General features: G+C 33.4%; 1 protein-coding gene across 1 annotated transcript in view; it reads left to right on the top strand.

Moving 5' to 3' along the window:
• Positions 1-905: 905 nt before the first annotated feature.
• Positions 906-20,120, top strand: part of LOC111636781 (plexin-A2-like) — a 111,570-nt gene continuing 92,355 nt past the window's right edge. Inside the window, exon 1 of the mRNA XM_023382109.1 lies at positions 906-1,353. Within this exon, the coding sequence (XP_023237877.1) occupies positions 1,342-1,353 (12 nt within the window). The 5' untranslated portion in view covers positions 906-1,341. The remainder of the gene's footprint in view (positions 1,354-20,120) is intronic.

Here is a 20,120-nt window from a genome sequence, read left to right on the forward strand (position 1 = left end):
CTCAATATATTATACAACATATGTAAAAACACTAAAAATTGCGAGAAAATTAAACTTTTAAATAAGGATGAATTTTATGGTAAATTTCTGGTTTGCCACAATGTTACGCATTTTGTAACGTTATTGTTGCCAATATGTATCATTAAAGCAAGAGAATCACCAACTAAACTATATTCCGTCCGATTGCATCTACTTTGCCGAATTATCGATGTTACGCGTTACCATGGTGATAGCTAAACAATACAGTCCGACAGATGTCGCTAGAGTCGTTTACCGTCTTCATTCTTCGATTTAAAAAAAATTTATATGGAATCAGTCACGTGATCAATCGATCCTTCTTTAATTGAAGGAACCTTTCACGATAAATTATTACAATTATTTTTTTCAAGAATTATAAATATATAAAATTACTTTTATAAAATATTAATTTTTTCCTTTATGCACATATTTATGTATATATATATAAATGTACACACACACATATATATATTATAGTGCAATTAAAACTTTTAAAGTTATTTAATTGTATTTTTATTAATTTTTTTAAACGTTTTATTTTATTTTATTAATTTTTAAAAGCGTTATAATATATTTTACACGATAATAATTAAAATTTTATTATTTTAAAATTAGTCCAAATGACTCTTACATCATCGAGTGTCATTTTATTTGTTTAATAATAAGAATATTATTATTATTATTATTATTATTTTATTTTTAGAACCGATGAAGAAAATCAATATATATATATACATATATATTAAAGAAATTGATCTTGTATTTTCCCCCCTCCTAAAAAAAACCATCAAATCTTTTAAAATCAAGAAATTCTTCTAAAAAAGTAATATAAGTCGTAGTGTAATATTACATCATAGACGAAGAATCCATCTTTTTCTGCACGAAATTCAATCCAGTTCCCAAGATGTTTACGAAGTCATCCGCTATATGGCAGCACCGTCGCTAGACGAGAGGCGAGGGGACCAAACGACGAGAACGACGGTGGCGACCTCATCAGACGCTCCTCGTCGGCGACAACGGCCGTTTCGCTAAAAGGTTGTATGTTGTTTTGTGTTTTTAACAAGGAGAGAGAGAGAGAGAGAGATCGACAGAGACAGAGAAAGAGAGATAGAGAGACTCGAAATTTCACGTAAGGCCGTGGAATTCTTTCATTTACAAATCAATCTACTATATATTTAGATCGTTATTTGAAAAAAAAAGAGATAGAGGGAGAGAGGCGAAAGAAAAGAATATAACGAATATACATTCGTTCTATGCTGTGTTTTTCTGTGCATCTGTGCTATAGCTCCGGTTGGATAAAGGCATGATAAAGCTGACAAGGGTATGCATTACGAGGTAGGTTTTTGGTTCGTTCAACCTCACGCTTCGGTTTATTGTCTTTGTCTATAGAATTATAAGCTTCGTACTCCATATTTCTAACATTACTTTTAGTGTGTTTTTGTATACGGATGACCTCTCCGCGAATCGATGGAGAAAAATCACGTTTACCTAAACACGATTTTTGTCCATTGCGCTTCCACATACCTGTCTTCTACACGCACAAATATACACACTAATTACGCATCGTCCCTCAAAATAGATGGCTTTTTACATACATTAACGTCTTTACTATCTCGACCATTTCCGGTCAGTTTAGACTCCATACAAACCACCTCTCGGTTTACTACTTTAATATAAACACAGCTGCGGCATTCTATAAAATGCTTACCAGAAACATTGAACATATTTTATATACACCCTTCACTAAGGAGATTGGCTTTTTTTTTTTTTTCTGTAGGGATGAGCTTTACGTCATCGAAAAATGTACTATCAGGTTACGGGGGTTTGGTAGAGAGATATAGAAATGCGTTTGATTAGTATCGAGGGGTCCAGGTAAAATGAAAGAAACGTCATCTCTGGTATGAATGCAGGTGAGTGAGAGTGTGTGCGCCATTGTTCAAAGGAAGGATGCTTTCTGGAAACTAGCCAAGTCTCCTTGCAAATACCAGGAAATTTGTTTTCGTTCATTCATTGTGATAATAGTATTATGCTCAATGTCGAGTATCGCGTCAATTATTGGATCCAGATGTATGTTGTTAGAGCAGGATGTGTGTGCTGTTGATGTTAACTTGGGTGTGTGTGTCTGTGTGTGTGTGTTGGTGTACACGTATGTATACGTGTTTGAATATTTTGTGTACTGCCCCTTATGACCCCGGGCTAACCTTCCACTTCTATTATATATATATATATATATATATATCTCTTCGAACCATATATAGTTATCTTTTGGCGGAAACTTTTCTTCTTTTTTTCCCCCTTATTTTTAGGCGACGTCAGGTGGAGTGTGTATTTTCCTCCTTTTTTTTTCCTTCTTTTTTTAGAATACTCGAACCAGTTTCGATTTGATGATGTTAAAAATTGTTTCCAAAAATTGAAATTCTAGAAAATTACAAAAATTTTATCATTTTTATATTAAAAAATTTTAAAGAAAATAACTCTCTTCTCCCTCTATATATAGCTTACATACATACATACACATTTTCTTAATTTAAAAGAATAGTTTTATATTGATTGGTTTTAAATTAAAGAAAAAAAGAAAGTAGTTTTAATTAAATGGTGTGTAGGAAAAAAATTGTTTCCTGTATCTGTGTGACGTAAATTAGACAATATGAATCACACACAAAATGAATCATTTATTATTTTTTATGGCGCCAATGATCATTTATTATCACTTAACTACTGAATTAATACTTAAAAGTACTTTATATATATGTAAAAATATTATAAAAAACTTTCTCGTATTTACATGTAATGCATAGTTTTCGGTCGCGTCACTTTTTACGTAGTTTATTATTATGATAATATATCTTGTTTCGCGCCCACACCTATTGAAAAACATAGTCAAAGAAAGGGGGAAAAATATATAAGAAATGTAAAACCGCAGATGAGTAATTGGTAGTTATTCACACTTTAATATAGAATACGTGTCGTTGTAATAGATGAATTTTTAAATGTTTGGATCACGGTGCTGCGAACAACCCCGTGAGATGTGCTTTATTTAGACACAAATATGAGTCATTGTCGGTCCTTACTGTTGTTGACCTTAATAGTTTGGCCTGTGACCTCATTATCTTGTTTATAAGAAGTTCGTTTATCGTCGTTTTTAAAATAGTGATTGATTTAATGTTGAAAGTCGTTTTAAGGATTTTTACAGAAAACCGAGGTTTGTAAAAATATTTCTTGTTTTGAGAGGATTGAAAAATGATAAAAATTCGGTTTAATATAGATTATAAAATAGAAAATAAGACATAAAGTGGTTAGAAAACTGTGTAAGTTGACGTGAAGAAGATTAGAATATGGTGTGAGAAAGTTAGGAAATGGTTTAAGTTGTAATGAGAAGGTCATAAAATGGTATGAGTTGGCATAAAGAGATTAGAAAATAATAAACTTTAGCATAAACTGTTACAAAACGATAAACATTTACCATAAGGAGGGTAGGAAAGGTAAAAGTTGGCGTAAGGGAGTTACATTTTTGCACTACCTTTTTGGGCCTTTATAAATTAGAATAGAGAATAAAAAAAAGTTATCTGTAGACATTTTATCCGTTAATAATCCTTCAGAAATTGTTATAATTTCTAGTTTATGTTTGATAGAATCTAGTTTCCCTGACAACTCAGACCGTAATTGTTACTTTGCTGCAGAATGCTGCTCCAGGAAAAAAAAGCAACATCCGGTGCGTACGGGAGAACTTGTCCAGATGTAATAAAGTTTCTTGAGATAAAAAAAAAAACTTTTGTGAGTCTCTTATGCCGGGATTTATTGTATAAAAGAAAAAATTATTTTTGGATCAATGTAGTAAAATATGAAGGCGCATCTAAGTTTCGTAATAGCAAAATATCGTTTGAGTTGTTTATTCAGGAGTTCGTTGCGTAATACTAGGAAATTAGTTCTTTTAATTTGATTTCTGAAGAAGTTTATCGGCATTAAAAATCTTGTTTAATAATAATTTTAGTGTCGAGTGTTTAGTTTTAAAAGGGAAAGAGAAAGAGAAAAGAAAAACTGGGTGTTATCTACTAGTTAGAGCTGGCATATGGGCTAGTTATCCCCTGTTTATGCTGTAGAAAATCAATTAGAATGGTCGAATTTATGACTTGGAAATGTGAAATTGCCTAAATTTTCCTCTCGAAAGGATTTTTCGATTTTGTTGTTAAATTTCTCTGTTCAAACTACTGTAAATGATATCCGTTTTCGCAGGGGGGTTAATATTTAATTCCTACATCATTTTTATTGCCGTTTAGGAATCTCTTGTCTCAAAAACCATATTTTTGTAAGAGAATTTTTATAATTTTTCTTAGTAGTTAAACTTTTGTCATTTGTACAATCTCTATAAAAGTTTTCTTTTGTTTTTTGCTCGTTTTTAATAGCAAAAACGTTTACCGAAATGGTTAGGTCACGATTAAATTGCTGCAATTAGTTTTTATTTCTAAATGTTTGGTCATTGGGAGAATGCAAGAGTTGAGTTAAAATGTTCGGGTATGGGCCACGTTTATTTTATTTATTGCCGGGATATTCTAGAATTTAGTAGCTTAATGGTTAGCGTTTCGACATATTAACAGAAGAGCAGGCTTGCATGTAGTGCTGACAGGACAAGGCAAAGTGTCACATACAAGTGGATGGTATTTTAAAGAATATTTACACGACTGGCACAAAATTTATTCTTAATGTAAATCTCGATGCACGAATGTAAATCCCTGTATCTGGCTTTGAAAGCGACCAACATCTCTTCGCCTAATAAACAGAGATTACTGTCCAGAACGACTCGTTTCAAACAGTGAGTTGTTTGAAGGAAGTTAAACAACGTTACAAGCTTTATACGTCAAACGGGAATGTTCGCTGCATTAAATACTCTATAGCTAACGATTTAAATATAGCAACAGTACCATTCATCCAATGCTGGGTGATGGATACCGTTATTTACATTAGCAGAATGTTTGGGTTATGTGGCCATACTCGACCGGAGAGTAGTCCGCACTTAAAAGAGAAAGGTGAGTGACCTTCTCAACTTAAACGAATGGCACCGGCTCTCTCGTCTAATCTTAAAAGAACGAAGATATTGTAACGCTTAAGTTGATTTCTTGACAGTCCAATGCTCTCATTAACATTCACTTAACGTCCGTAGTCATGCAAAGTACTTTTATCGTCGACTCTTTCCGATTACGTTTAACGAAATCTATGGAAAAACATCAGACCCGCTAATGTTCTATGAAAATGTCAAGTAGTGTTAATATTTTGCACGAACAATTTAGTGGAAAACATCGCTTTCTCTCCCCACCCAACCCGTTCATTTGCATAAATACCTGTTTGCATTCCTTTAATGCTTGTCAGCTGTGATTTAAATGAAGAGAGAGCGAGAGAGGTATAGGGAACGATGCACACAATTATTTATTGTAGGGAGTGAGAGAGAGAGAGAAGTTAGAAAAAAAGGAGGGAGAGAAAGCCACATTTTACGTCGGCAGGTGGAAAGAAGTTGGCATTGTAGAAGTCTTTGGCTCTGCAACGTGCCAGCCGTGTTGATATCTATTGTATTTGTTAAATGAGATCCCCCAGGAAACAGCTAGAGTTATCTAGGTGCTGTGGTTTAGGAAACTGACCTCGCCTTTGTAAAACGTGCTCTAATTAACTCTAGCTTAATGTGATGTTTATATTCGCCCGCTTTTCAAAATTCGCTTAATTAATAAACTGTTTCTAGACGCTAAACGTCGAAAATTTTGAAGCTTGTCAGGATGTTAAGTGACAAGATACAGGAAAGGGACGGGAATGATAAAGTGTATCGAGGAAAACCCTTCTTCATGGCCGACGATGAAAAAATAATATCGATTTAATTAAAAGCAACAATCGTTACTCTGTTTAAGTTTATACAAGATGAAAAAAATCCCATCCGTTTACATCTTATTTTCCATTTAATATGGCCCGTTACGATAAATAATTAATTCGACGACATCTTTTAAGAAAACGATTCCATTATTTTTCTTGCTTAGAAAGCAATATCAATCAAACTTATCTTAATTCAAAATATCTTCCAGATGTTCTATTATAAACATTCTACACATTGTGATCTTCGTGTTGAGAGACGTTTCTTACGCAACGAATCGCTTTGTTAGTTGTATTTTTGACATTCAGGTACGAATTTTAATGTTACTCTCGCATATTTTTTATATCTCTTTTTTACAGGATAAAAATATCAAATCCTTAAACTAGAAGTTTCATAAATAGACGATTTTTTGTCACGCTCGAAGGAGTTTTCTATTTAAAACTCGAGAAATTCTCAGCAGTTTTAAGGGAGGACAAATTGATGACCCAGATTGTTGAGTCCAGGCTTGCAAAGGTCGTTTGTATCTCCCCTTTTATCGGTCGTTTGTTCCTCTTCAAAGAAACGTTCTTCTACCTCACAAGATGTCCCAAGAGTGCCGAGGGAGGGACGAGAATGAGAAAAAAGTAACGATTTTCTTATCATTATTTTTCGCAAGAGAGAAACTCAACACATACAAACCTTTAAGTAATATTTAGCCCTTACATTTAGCAATTTTGCCAATATCTAGAATGCTTTATCGATCTAACATACACCTATTATAGAATTGTTCGAGTTTATGTCAACAGTTAGGAGCAGTGTTGGGTCTCTTTGTCAAGTATTAGCCTGCGGGTGATTCTCCATCAACAATAGTTTGACTCATTGTTCACGAATAGTTGGACGACGAACCGAAAGAGGGCATTCGAGAGAATTTGCCCGAATGTTGGGATTTACAATTTTGCCACCCGAATTTGAATAAGGCGAAACGAGGTGTGGTCAACGCCACTTTACTTTCCTCCTCAATCGGGAATTGTATCTGTCAACAAACTACAATTGTTTGAGTTAAGTTTTGTAAACAAATTCTGTAAAGTGTCTTATTTGAGATGCAAATTCAGATTCCGACAAGACAAGTCAAATAAGTCATCAGGCCTTCGAATTTTATTTTACTATCTAATTATTTAAATCTGTAGCTAGATTATTCTTTGTGTTAAAGTGCTATTGGCACGAGTTAACACACACTTCTTAAATCTGAAATGTATATTAAGTTGATATATAATTCTTTATAGTGGCACAACTTAATAACTTACTCTTTAGTCACTTTTTTAAATCTCGATTTAGTGACAGTCACATAATATGTTTTATCCATACCTTTTAAGCTTACAGTATGCTGAGAGTCAGCTCTACTATCACATATGGTATCTATATATCACACATGCCATATTGATAGTAACATGAGTGGCTATATTTAGTCTTATTTTAGTATTTTGTACCGCTAATTCTTCGTAAACATATTTATCTTAGATATGAGATGTGCGAAACAGTTTAATTGTTTTATTTACCGTATAATTAATCATTTTGATGATTCGAATAATCTATTTTTATGGAATTTACGGATTACTTCCCTTTTATGGCATGAGTCAATATATTCCTCTAACCTCATGAACTAGAATTAACACATTTAGAACCCAAGTTATGCGTGTTTAACCAAAATTCTTAATCCAACATTGACACAGTTTAGCTATACTTTAATCCTAGAATCATCTATATTTTATCCACGACCTTATAATTATTTAATCTCAAATGACCCACGAATTTAGCCACACTTCCTAAAAATAGCAGGAGTTAGCCATAAGTCTTTAACCTCAAACATACCATAAATTAGCTCACGTTTTAACACATTTTAACTCGGAAATACGACACGATGTAAGTACATTTGAATTCCAGGTGTGGCACGTGTTATCCACACAATATTTTTAAAGGCAAAGTATGGCACAAACTACACCACACGTCTCGAATTCCAAACTAAGCGTACGGGTAAAACCCGTGTTTGAATGTAAGTGTATAGCCATAATGGGAGGCTAATTCGGTCATTAGGCTCTCGAATAACAAAACGTCCATTGTTGTTTGCAGTAATGTATGCCCGACACGAGTAAGTTGAGAAGTGGACTCTTCTAAGAACACCTTTTTCCGAGGAGAGGGCAAGATAAGACGAGAATGTTGTGCAACTGCAGATACTACCACCTTTCAAAGTATGACCCGTTAAGATCGATAGCAAGGTTTATTATCTCCGTTACACGATCAACCGTTAAAATTAACGACCTGTCAAAATATTAAGAATTTCTGCTAGAAAATTAATTGACGCCCAGAAATAAATAAAACGCCGAACGAGAGAAAACTTTTGCGAAAAAGATCATTTCGTCTAAACCCTCGTGTTTACGAGCGGGAGGAAGGTAACGATAGTATCTTTTTAGTTGTAAAAAGCACCACTAGATAGCGCCATAGTTGTAGAAGTCCTATGCCAAACACATTTTTATTTAAAAACATTCTGCAAGATCGAACCTGTCAACCCGGATGCACGAACACATTTTTAAAACAAGGTTTGTTGTTTCTTAAAGTGTTATTAACACCTGAACACTTGTTTTTTTTATAAATTCGCCGTGTGACGTGTAAATCGAAATCCCTGCACGTGTATCGGGATTATGGCGATTTTGCACCAATAATCTTTCATTTTTTTATATTTTTTCGGTTTAAATTTAGTTTTTTTGTTGTTTTTTTCAAGAAAAAGAAACGTTATTTTTGACAGGAATATGACAAAGTTGCCAAAATGGAGAAGAAAAATAGTCGAAGTAAAAGAATTGTTTCGGGCACTTTAACATTTACGTTAACCGATATTTTCCGATTTATTTTTTTAAAAAATCTCTTCTTTATTTTCTAAAACTTCAAAAATGCTAACGTCTAGATGAATTATGGCAACGACCCAGAACATTAAAGACAAGTTTACAGACAAGAAAAATACGCGTTGCGTTATTTTACACTAGTTCAGATTCTTACAAAAAGAACTTTATTTTAAAAAATCTAAGTTAAGAGTAAAGAAAAACAATATTTAAATTAATTTTACGAGCGGATGGGAAAATAATTAAAGAGGTTTGGCTAGTAGAATCACGTTTGAGTAAAGGCAGATGTGTTGTAACATTCGGTGATGCCTTTGGTTCCGGGTAGTTTGTTTCACCATAGCATCACCAAGCAAAACAAATAGAAACTCTTCTGCGTGATAACTTTACAGAAACTACAACTAGGAAAATTGCAATATGGACGTCTATTCAGACAATGGCCCACTATGTCTCTTTGATTGAACGTCTCCTGATCTTTCCACTAAACTTTTTTCCCTTCTTCCTCAATTGTGTCGTTGCATAACATCCATGTTTGTCTTTGTTATTTACTTAAAGAATTCTTCTAATATCTTAAGACAACATTTCTTTTGTAGAAATATATATATATATTTTTTTTATATCGAATTTCTGAAACATTTTTTACCAACTTCCAAGTTGCCCAGTTTTCCCATTAAACGTTAAGTTATTGGATAATGAATATATGACTTTGCTCCATAACTCTGTTAAAAGTGGTTTATTCCCCTACGGTTTTGGATGGTCTCCAGACGTTTCGATAGGGTCAGCAGACTGTACCAAATAACTACAACATCCAGATAAATCGATGCTGGAAGTGATGTTTTACGCACATCACGAGTGTTCAATGACGGTGGATTGAACACTCCAACATGGAATGAGAGGTTTTGTAGCACCGAGTTCCTAGGTAATTTTTCACGCTCCGATGCATTTTTTGGCCAGTTTCTAGTTGGGTTACAGCTCCCTAACGGAAGAAGGGGAGGGAGGAAAAATGACTAATACAAACATGTGTTAGTAATTAATGTTATACGCCAGCTAACAAGATTTTAACATGTTTTTTTTTCCTTCACTCTCTCATGCAAGCAATTAGGTTTTATGAATGGAATATATAATTCCATTTATTTTTTTATTATTTTGTACTTTGTTATCCCGCTAACGGGCCTCTTAAATATTAAAATTGCACATCCGGTTATACTGAACTAGAAAATCTTGTTTAGTCTATCCGGACTCGATAACAGATGGTTAAAACGTCATCGAAAAGCAAATGTTCTGCATCAATAATTTACTTTTTTTTCCCTTAGCATCATTAACTTCCCCAAGGCACTCTTTAACATCATCATTTCTCAGTAATTCCAAAAGCTTCTTTTAAGTTACAAATTTAAAAGCATTCGGATGAAGAAGAAGAAGAAGAAGAAGAAAAAAGAGGCGATAGTAGAGCTCTATAAGTGTAAGGGGATAAGTATAGCTTCTTCTATTGGTTTCTACGTACGATAAGGTTGTTTCTGTTTAACATTAAAGGAACATTAGCTAGTATTTGAAGGAGTTGATTGCATTAGTGATCTATTGAGATGCGTTAGAGACTAGGAAGATACAATTATTAGCGAAGAAAATGGTCATTAGTGTTGAGGTGAAATTCACTCCCGCTCTTGGTTTTAATAAATGAATGTTGTTAATAAAGGTTGCCTTTCTAGATTTACAACTGTTTTCTTCGACGGGACAGATTTGTTACTACTGGGATTTCTGTTTATACAGCGGGAAAAATGTAAATAAAATGGTTGATAATGATGTGAATTATGGTGAAGATTTTGATAAATAAATCTTGGATTCTCTTCGTCGACTCGTCTTTTGTCGAGAGTTTAACAGATTCTTGAATTTACTTCTTTTCCTTACTTTCTTTTTGTTAAATCGATCTTGTTAATAGGTCTAGGTGGAATTGAAGAGAGTCGAAAAAGGATTCTTTGATGGGTTGAGAGCATCGCATTAACTGCAATCCGAATCACAAGATAAAAAAAGAAGAAATTCGAATGTTTCTTCTTTGTTTCGATTCGAAAATCGTGTAATTAGAACTAACAAATATATTGAATATCCTAAAAATGTATTATATTGTATTAGGGCATATCCATAGAAGAAAATGTAAGATACAATCAGAATTAGAGAGTAAAAGATGGAAATTCGAATTTTGTCCATTGAAAATCGTCTCACAGATCTTGTAAATAAAATCAATGAATATATTGAATATTCTACAGATGTATTGTATAATATCCAGATTGCATTGATGCATATGGATAGAAGAAATGTAAGAAAATGTAATCTGAATCGGAAAATTTAAGAAATTCGATTCTTGTCTTTTTCAAAATTTAAAAAGAGAAAAATGAATATATTGAATAAACTGTAAATTTACTGAATAATATCGATGCTCATCTTTAGATTATGTTATAAAATAGATTGAATATAGTCTACTGTACTAAACAATAAAGGGAAATGTAAATGAATATTCGCATTTACATTCTGTAGATCAAATTAAAGTTTTCAACCTTATTTAAAGTATGGAACGGTTGTCCTTTAATCCAAATCAATAAGATTTGAGATAATTATCTGTTTCTATTGAATCTACAGCGTTGATGGATGCTAGCAAAGGGAGGATTCACTGGATCTGCGAGAGGATGTGCATTGAATCCTAAAATACTACAAGGAGATAGTTGCATTAAGTTCGGATTTCGCTTCATTTAAAGCGTTAAATCGAAGAATATAAAATTCACATTCTGTAATTTGCAAACTTTGAAAATTCCTCCAATAAATTTTATTATCTAATAACAGCATTTAAATATAGAGAAAAATAAGCGGCTTTATCGATCGATACGACTTCAAATAAAGTTCGAATTTGTGGCCAAAAATAATCGTAAAAGTGACTCGTATGGAATTTAATGTTTTGATTAGATTAGGAATGCGATCTGTGGTAGGATTTTGTCTTATCCTTATTTATAGTACCCTATTGCACGAGATAGGCAAGAGATAACAGGTTGAAGTCTAGACAAGAGTAAACATGTAAAATGTGTATTTAGGTTATTCCTCGTTTTTTTTTCTTTACGAGCGAATTAGCGACCTGTGATCGATAGAGGAAGGGGAGCGTGCAATGTGATGCATTCTTCATCCTCTTCCGATCATAATTGTTGAGTGATATGCTATGTTAAATGCCCGCTATATGGGGAATCGCTATAGCGGAAATTTAATAAGGAACAACCATCCCTGGCTGCAGGGATTGTAATAATTGCAGTTTTAGAACCGTACGTGTATGTCCAGCGCTGTGTGAAAATGGAATTTGCACGCATCGTAGTCGTCGATTCAACCATAGAGAGTGGATGGCAACTGTGCTACTGCTGCTGCTGCCGCCGCAGCAGCAGCTTCGGGCTAAGAGTGACTACGTCATTGCTCTTTAATAAAAATATAATTAAAATACAGTTTTCGGGAATTTCTCGAAAAATGATAATCTCCAATTTCCCAAAAATTACTCTCCACAGTTTTCGAAAAATATCCTTTTTTTCTTTTTTTTTATTGCTTAGTTATCTATCTAATCCATGTTGAGGTACTTTTCAAGTTGAGCTCTGTTTATAGCAATCTAGCAAAGCCATGAGGTTTATTTTCAATTTCTTATCTAAGTTGAGGTGTATTTTTTGTTTTCAATTGTTATCTACGTAATCAGGGTTAAGTTTATTTACAGCAATTATGTATTTAATAATAATTGAGGCTTATTTACGATAATTATCTAATCTAGATTGAGGCTTATTTACGTTAATCGTCCATCTAGAGTCTGTTGAGGTTTACTGACTTGGAATTCATATAAAATGAGGTTTTTATAATTAGGCCCTATATATCTAATCTAGATGAGATTTATTGATAAAATTTATGTATTTTATTCAGTTTGAGGATTGTTTGTAAATATTTAATCCGTTTAAGGCCTGTTTATATGTATTTAATCCAGATTGAGGTCTATTTATGTGTAATTAATCTATGTTTAAGCCTATTTATGTGCATCAAAGGTTGCGGTTTTGTATATATTTTTATTAATATTGAGATTTATCAATGTATATTTAATCCAGATTGAGATTTATTCATATATTTAATTCATATTGAGGTTTGTTTGTGTACTTAATTTAGGTTAAGGTTTATTTGTATATTTAATTTATATTGAGGTTTATTTATAATAATTATATAGCTAAGTCATTAAAGTTTCTTTACAATAATGATATAACCTTTCCTGGTTGAGGTATATTTACAAGAATCTTCCGTTTAAACAACCTTTACTAGGAAAATACTTAGCTCAGACCTTGGCATACAAGCCCCTTTTTTCTTTTTTAAATGGAAATAATAACTAAAATTTACTTCTAATCAATTTAGAAAATATTTGATAACACTAACGTTTGGGAAGAGAGAGAGAGAAGTAATTTTCGAATTACGATTCGTCCATAACCAGAATTTAAATTAAAGAGAGACTGGTACTTTTGATACGATTTGATTGCTCGATCTTATCTACAGGAAATGATCAATCGTCTCCCATCTTTTGAAAACTGGTTATTGATAAATACATTTTTGACCTCGTTTCTAAACGCCACAATGATATTTTTATAGTAATAGTTTTCTTTATCGCTAATATCCATCACGATAATACAAGTTAAATCATCACGGAATTTTGATCGAATTAAAGATGCATCCGGACGAATGCTTCCTTTTTTTTTACATTTATTTCCTGAAAAATTTATTAAATTTAATCTATATAATTGCTAATAATATTTTATTCAGTTACAAAATGAGTTTTTGTTTGATGTATTTTCTTGTTAGAGTGGTAGAGAGCGACCACCCCCGAAGAGGATCTTGTATTTACACAATGGATAAACCTTGATTCACAAAGTAACAAATAGCATTTTAGTAACAAAAATATTTTTTGCTTTTCTTTCTAATTTAGAATTTTTCTCGGTAGAAATCAAAATAAGCCATTATCGAATATATATATATATATTTTATTTCACATTTTTACTTCAGGTGTTGCAGTCAGATAAGCAGATATTTGGCTCCAAACAAATAATTTACTCTCAACGGGTGAAGCTTTTTTCATAAATTAATTTTTTGTAAAGAATTTTTAACATGGAAAGTAAATTACGGTGTTTATTAATAAGCAGGAAATGAAAAAATGTATTTCATTAAAATATTACCTTAAGATATATTAAACGTAATGAATTTTTGTCTGGATTGTTTGAAGGTTTTTCTTCTTTTCCCTCTTGTCGCTCAGGTGGAAGTTACTTTTAATCAGTTGGATAATTTGTTGCGGTAGCACAGCTAATTTGCTCTTGGACTGTAAGTAAGCATCCAACACGTTTACAGCACTTAATCATTTCGAATAAAAGAGAATAAACCTCAATGGTCACTGTCGAAATTTTCTCCCTTCTCCATAACAAAGTATCCCGTACACGATGGAGGGTATGGATTCCATTTTTTCCTCCTCTTTTCCTTTTTGTTACGAACTGCATGATCGAATTACTAGTCCATTCTGTCCGCGAGACACAAAAGTATAATATATCGCCTCCACCAAAAAGTCACGAGTGGGAACTTTTTTCACTTTGCGTGGTTAACTATTGAATGCCAGCAACGAGGAGTATGCTTAAAAGACGCTAGGTTTAGAAGAAATCGGCAAAATCTCAACCGAAAACTGTATCAATCAAGGAAAAGTACAGCCTTGGTGACACGGAATTGAAGAAATGGTTTCTATCTTCTGTTGGTGATTTTGTGCGGACAAGAGAGTAGTATCACTCTTTTCAAACTCTACACGGAAATCTCTCGCCCACTTACTAAAAATTACAAATGACCTTTTTCTTAATCAATTTGAAGCACCTGTAATCTTAACAGGAGAATAGTTTAAACGATAATAACTAGAAGATGATCGGTGATTGTACCGTGTCACGATCGATAAATGTGTTAAAATTCTGATTGCATTAATTATGTTATAGATTTTCGTAGAGGAATAGTAGCGTGTTTCCGGTTAACTTACCACGGGACTGATTCAGTTGATTTGATTTCTCTTAACTCGACTGAAAATCTAATCGGAAGAAAGGTGTGTCCAGAACAGACACTAATCACATCTTGGCAATTTCTCTCTCTCCCTCTTCCCAAGAATCGCTTAATCAAAGATTTTTTATTGGTTATCTCTCCAGAACATTAATAAAAATCATTGGAGACGATTCTTAAATTTGTTTCCTCTACAAATATATAAGCTGAATCGAAAGTTTGTTGTACCAGGAGGAAAAAATCTGCATTTAAAGTATGAATAGTTTCTTGGGAGTTTTATTCGTGTATGCGGTTCTTCCTCTCTTTCTTTTTTTAATGCGAGGGGCCAGACGTGCGTGTAAATGTACAGAGTTAAGCATTACAAAAGTGGTACATAAAAATATGTAAGTTATTTTAAAGGTGGAGAAGGCGGCCGAGTGATAAATGGTCGGAGAACGTCAGGCATTTATAATACAGCCTCTTATTGTTCGACCGTATTGTATTTTTTTCTTCTAATTACCGATGCTTCTTGTATCACATACCAAGTAAAGCATCGAGGTCTAACCATGCGGAAAATATTCCCAGTGAGGCACCCAACAGGTGATGAAGAGACCACCTAAGGACGGAGTTTAGACCACCCGAAGCTCGATGCAGACAACATGGCCGATCGGATCGTAACCATTTCTTGTGTCCCACTGATGCAACTCGGCCTACGGGAAGTTGCCATGGAAACGGGAAGTGACGAAGATGGCCCGGGGGAGAAGGAAAAGGAGGGCGCGGTTCTGCCGCAATGTTGTGCAAATGTAGAAAGAGAGACATCCGAACCGTGATCGCTGCCTTTCAGTTATTTTGTTTATTTTCTTCCGTTCTTGATCCAATCGCATCGTTTCGATATGTAAATTATTTACGTGCTCGATTTTATACCAAACAGTTTTTTAAATATTTGATTAAAGTACTGTACATACATAACGTTAGACACGCGTACGCTCTTAAGAAGTATACGTCTTTCGAGTCCAAGAAACTCTATTAGAATTCATATTTTTGGAAATAAAATACAGAGAAAAAAACCATTCACTTTCTCTTAAATTTCAAAAAAAATTTTTTTTTCTGAAGAGACTGAGACAATCCTAAAAGGATTTTTCCATTCAATCTTATTGTGTTCAAAGAAAACATCAATAATGGAAGCTGCATAAACCTATAACATTTTTTTCTACAATCCTCATATACCTGTATTTATGTGAGTAAGCCAAAATTCTTCGGCCATCTTTCCAATCGAATTCTCCACTATTCTAAGCTGGTTCCTCTTATTGTTTAGTCAAAATCGTTTCGTTAATTCGACAGGAAAGGGATAATAGCTCCATATCTCGACAGGAAGCAACACACCCAAGGTCAGCTTGTCGTTTCGTAACTTAACACCTTGTTTTGTTGATGGTTAATGGACGTTGCAAAGTAGTCGATAAAACAAAACTCGTGATGAATTTTTTTCAAGTGTTGAGAGGAAACGAGCTCGATCGAGTTTAACCCCCTTTTCTTCTAGGAAAAGTTTTAAAGATACAATTACAGAAGTGTCCAGGTTGCAAGAACAAGATACTTAATAAGTGAAGAAGTTTTTTTTTCCTCCTTGTTTTTATGGTAAAAGATAAAAGACAAATAAGTAATTCTGATACATCCTTTTCGAAAAAAAAGATGAAAAAAATAGAGAGATGTTGTTATAGAATTGATCAGAGTAAACTTTATAACGTAGAAAGTAGGATTTTTATAGTGTTGAAGATCAAAAGAAAGTTATGGATGTGTTCGAAAGATATATAGTTATAAATATCTAGACAATCGGATGAGAAGTAAAGTAGTTGTTTGCACAGCAATCCGCGTTTTGTTTACTCGTCGAACTTTTGATGTTGTTTGATGAAGAGAGACTCACCTGCGAACTCTGCAAGATCTAATCTGGTACAGTCTTTCATCTACGAAAGTTGATTCTGTCGAGTGAATGGATGCAAAGGGAAAAAATCTCTTTGAAACATTTATCATTGTTGTTCTTTTATCTGTGGTGATTGTTGCAATTTTTGCACAGATCCTTTACTTCCTCTGATTGTCCTGATCTAATTGATAAATGAGAAGTTAGTAGTTAGAAGAAGAAGCAGTAGCGAAGAACTAAAGATTTGAAATTATATGGAAAAAATAGAAAAAAAGCTAAACTTATATAACAGTCTTCTCGAATCTTCAATTCTTCATTATTATAATCACCTGAATTTTTCTATTTTAATATGAGGGGAAAAATGGTAAAATAAATACATCGTTAAGAATTTAAATACAAATTGCTGCGGAGATTGGATTCGCCTGTTTTTAATCGCTGTTTAATTGAAAGATTTTTCTACAATCGTCGTAACGAAGACGAGTTTTAAAAGTCGATATTAAAACGTGTCATTGCTTATATAAATCCTAAATTAAAAGGTTAAAAGGTGGGGAAAAATATATCGATTGAGGTTTTATTCATGGAATTAGTTACCAGTAGCGGTTGTGTGGAAGAACAAAAGTGGACAGAACAAGTTAGCTTCGATGAGGTGTGGTTGATTGAAAGAGAGAAACGCGAGCTTACCTGTTGGCCTAAGTTGTTCACGTGGATACATCTTAGGCTGAGTGAGTGGACTGCGTCGCCATGGCAACACCACCCTTCTTCTAGTGTTTAATGGCGTGTTTCCCGGCCAACGACCTATCAAGGTGAAGAAACATGGCGCCGGCTCACACTACAATGTGACAGAGCTGTTAGAATGGTGGTGATTTATACCGACGCTGTGTCGTCTTACGGAAATGTCATTCGCTTGACGGCTATTCATACCCCTGCAAAGTTTTGTAGGCAGAAAGCTTTTAGCTGCACGATCTGAAACAAACGGGCAAAAAAATAAAAATAAAAAAACCTTCGCCCACTCACTCTCTCTCCCTCTCTCTCTCGTAGCTAGAAGAGCAACACGTTGCCTAGAAATGGTGCATTGCGGGTCATTTGAAGACGATGACGCTCCCCTTAAGCTCGGTAATGTGCTAATAATAATAATGAGGATTTAAGAAAGCCTAAAGTGATGAGTCTCCTCCGAAAAAAGAAAAATACTAAGTTTACTTATATTTTTTCTTCGGAAAATCGAAGTTAACTTTGTGCAGTTTGAATAAATTTTGCGTTAGTTTATTTACTGTGGAGAAAAACAGCTATTTATTTAAATTTTGTTTTTTATATAAAAATGAAGAAGGATGCGAGTTTTCCAGTTAATTTTATATAGATTTTTTTTTCCCTGATGCTTTTGGAATGATCGATAAATATTTTATATAGAAGAATATTTATTGAAATTCGAATAGTGTTGAAAGGAATCCATGAAGTTTTTATATATTTTCAAGCAAAATCTTACGCCTGTTTCATAGTTAAATATGGATTTTCATGTACAATAAAACATCGAAATGTATATTAGAATAGGTAAGTAAGTTTACATGGAGGAGGTTGTCGTTTTAAACTTATTGAAAAATTGAAGTTTGGAATACTGAAACGTATTAAAATAACCGAAATTTCAAATATTTATATTAAATATTTTGAAAAATAACCAGGTTAGACAGTTATTTTGAGAAATATATTTGAAAATACAGTTGCAAATATTAAGAAACGTATTGGAAAATCGATTTTATATATTCGAAAATCATGCTGAAAATAATGAGCTACTGTTTTAAAAATCATGTTTAAATATTAAGTTATTACTTTTTGAAAAATGTTTTCGAATGTAGAGTTTCAATGTTAAACAAGTGTTAAAATGTAGGGATTTAAACGAAGCTGTAACATATAAAATGGTTTTCATTAAATAATAATAATTTTTAAAAGCACAAGGTCCTAAATTCAACATATAGTATGAAACCCCTGTTGTAGCTTTATGTATAAATCCGGCGCTGAATAATGGCTTTCCAATTGTTTAAAAGCATAGCCTACTTAAAGTAGGGCTTGTTAGATTATGAAGCATTGCTATTATCGAACTTTAATCATTTCCATAAAAGTATTGAATCAAAAGTGCTTCAACTACGAGGATTATCAAAAACTGGGAATACATTATAATTCTTTCATAGCGATAATGAAAGATTGAAATTCGAATGCTTATGCTATCTCAACAAGACAACGATTGTTAGGAAGTAAAGACAGTTAATGAATCTGCCAGGCAGTTTATATGAAGAGAGACAGAATCCTCCGTCTTTGCTTGCCGGGGACATTTAGTTAGGCACGTCTGTGATTAAATATGTCAGGTGACATACAGAGCCAATTAAAAGTCCATTGTGAAATAGCAGACAACGTGAAGGCATCGGGAAAGAAGATGAATGGGCACACTACTCGTTCTCAATCCCTCTGGCATTTTTCTCTCTCTCGATATCTACCTTAATTTTGCTGTAGAGATTACTAATTCTCTAGAGATGGTCGACGTGACTAGATGGTCTCTTTTGTTAAATCTAATCCGTGCATCGGGGATGGGTTCCTATTGCGACACCGGGATTTATAATATGCGTCAGAATTAATCTGTGCAGTTGGGATTTTGTGGCTCGCACCGTCCACGTGTTAATGAAACTGTCAAAAAAAATGGTAGAAGAGTTTCTTAGGCTTTTTCTTCCCCCCTTTTTTTATTTAATTTACTGCATCCGTAAGGTTACTTATCGAGATTGTATCAGTATGAGAAATTGTTAGCGACCGAATGTATCTATCTACCTGGTATGAATGAATCGATGCTGTTGTCTGATAGATAATACTCGCTTCTGCTCTCCGTTGTTACATAGCTGACAATGAATGGTGGGCCATTTTGGAGCCTACAGCACTATTGTTAATTGGCAGACGAGCAAGAACGGCCGTCGGGGTGTATGCTATTCTGCTTATCTACCTTTTCCTACTGACAAATGATACTCCTGATTTCGCAACAAGTGATTATTTCTTCTTTTTTTTTTCTTCTCATTCTTACAGTATGTCTGCCTCCTTCTAGTCGACATGTCTGAAACGAAACAGTGTGATAATCTTTAAGAGATTCAAGAGATAGTTGCATGTAAATGATGTTTTCTAACTCTTGTAGTAATTATTTTTTGAAAGGTTTTTTTTAAAACTAAAACAACCAATTTTGTCTAATATCGATTTGTAATTTTTAAAACTTTAATAGAATTCATGTTCAAAAAAACGTTTTAGTATGAAAATTGTTAACTGTTTTGTATTTCAGTATTGTTTGCCTATACAGAAATGTTATTTACGTATTAAAACGTGTGAGAAAGTATAATTTATACACGAAAAATATTGTATTTTAATCGATTTTTGTTTAAAAATAATATTTTCATTGTGT

This window comes from Centruroides sculpturatus, unplaced genomic scaffold, assembly GCF_000671375.1.
Source record: "Centruroides sculpturatus isolate CEXI.00-Female unplaced genomic scaffold, Cexi_2.0 scaffold1052, whole genome shotgun sequence".
NCBI lineage: Eukaryota > Metazoa > Arthropoda > Arachnida > Scorpiones > Buthidae > Centruroides > Centruroides sculpturatus.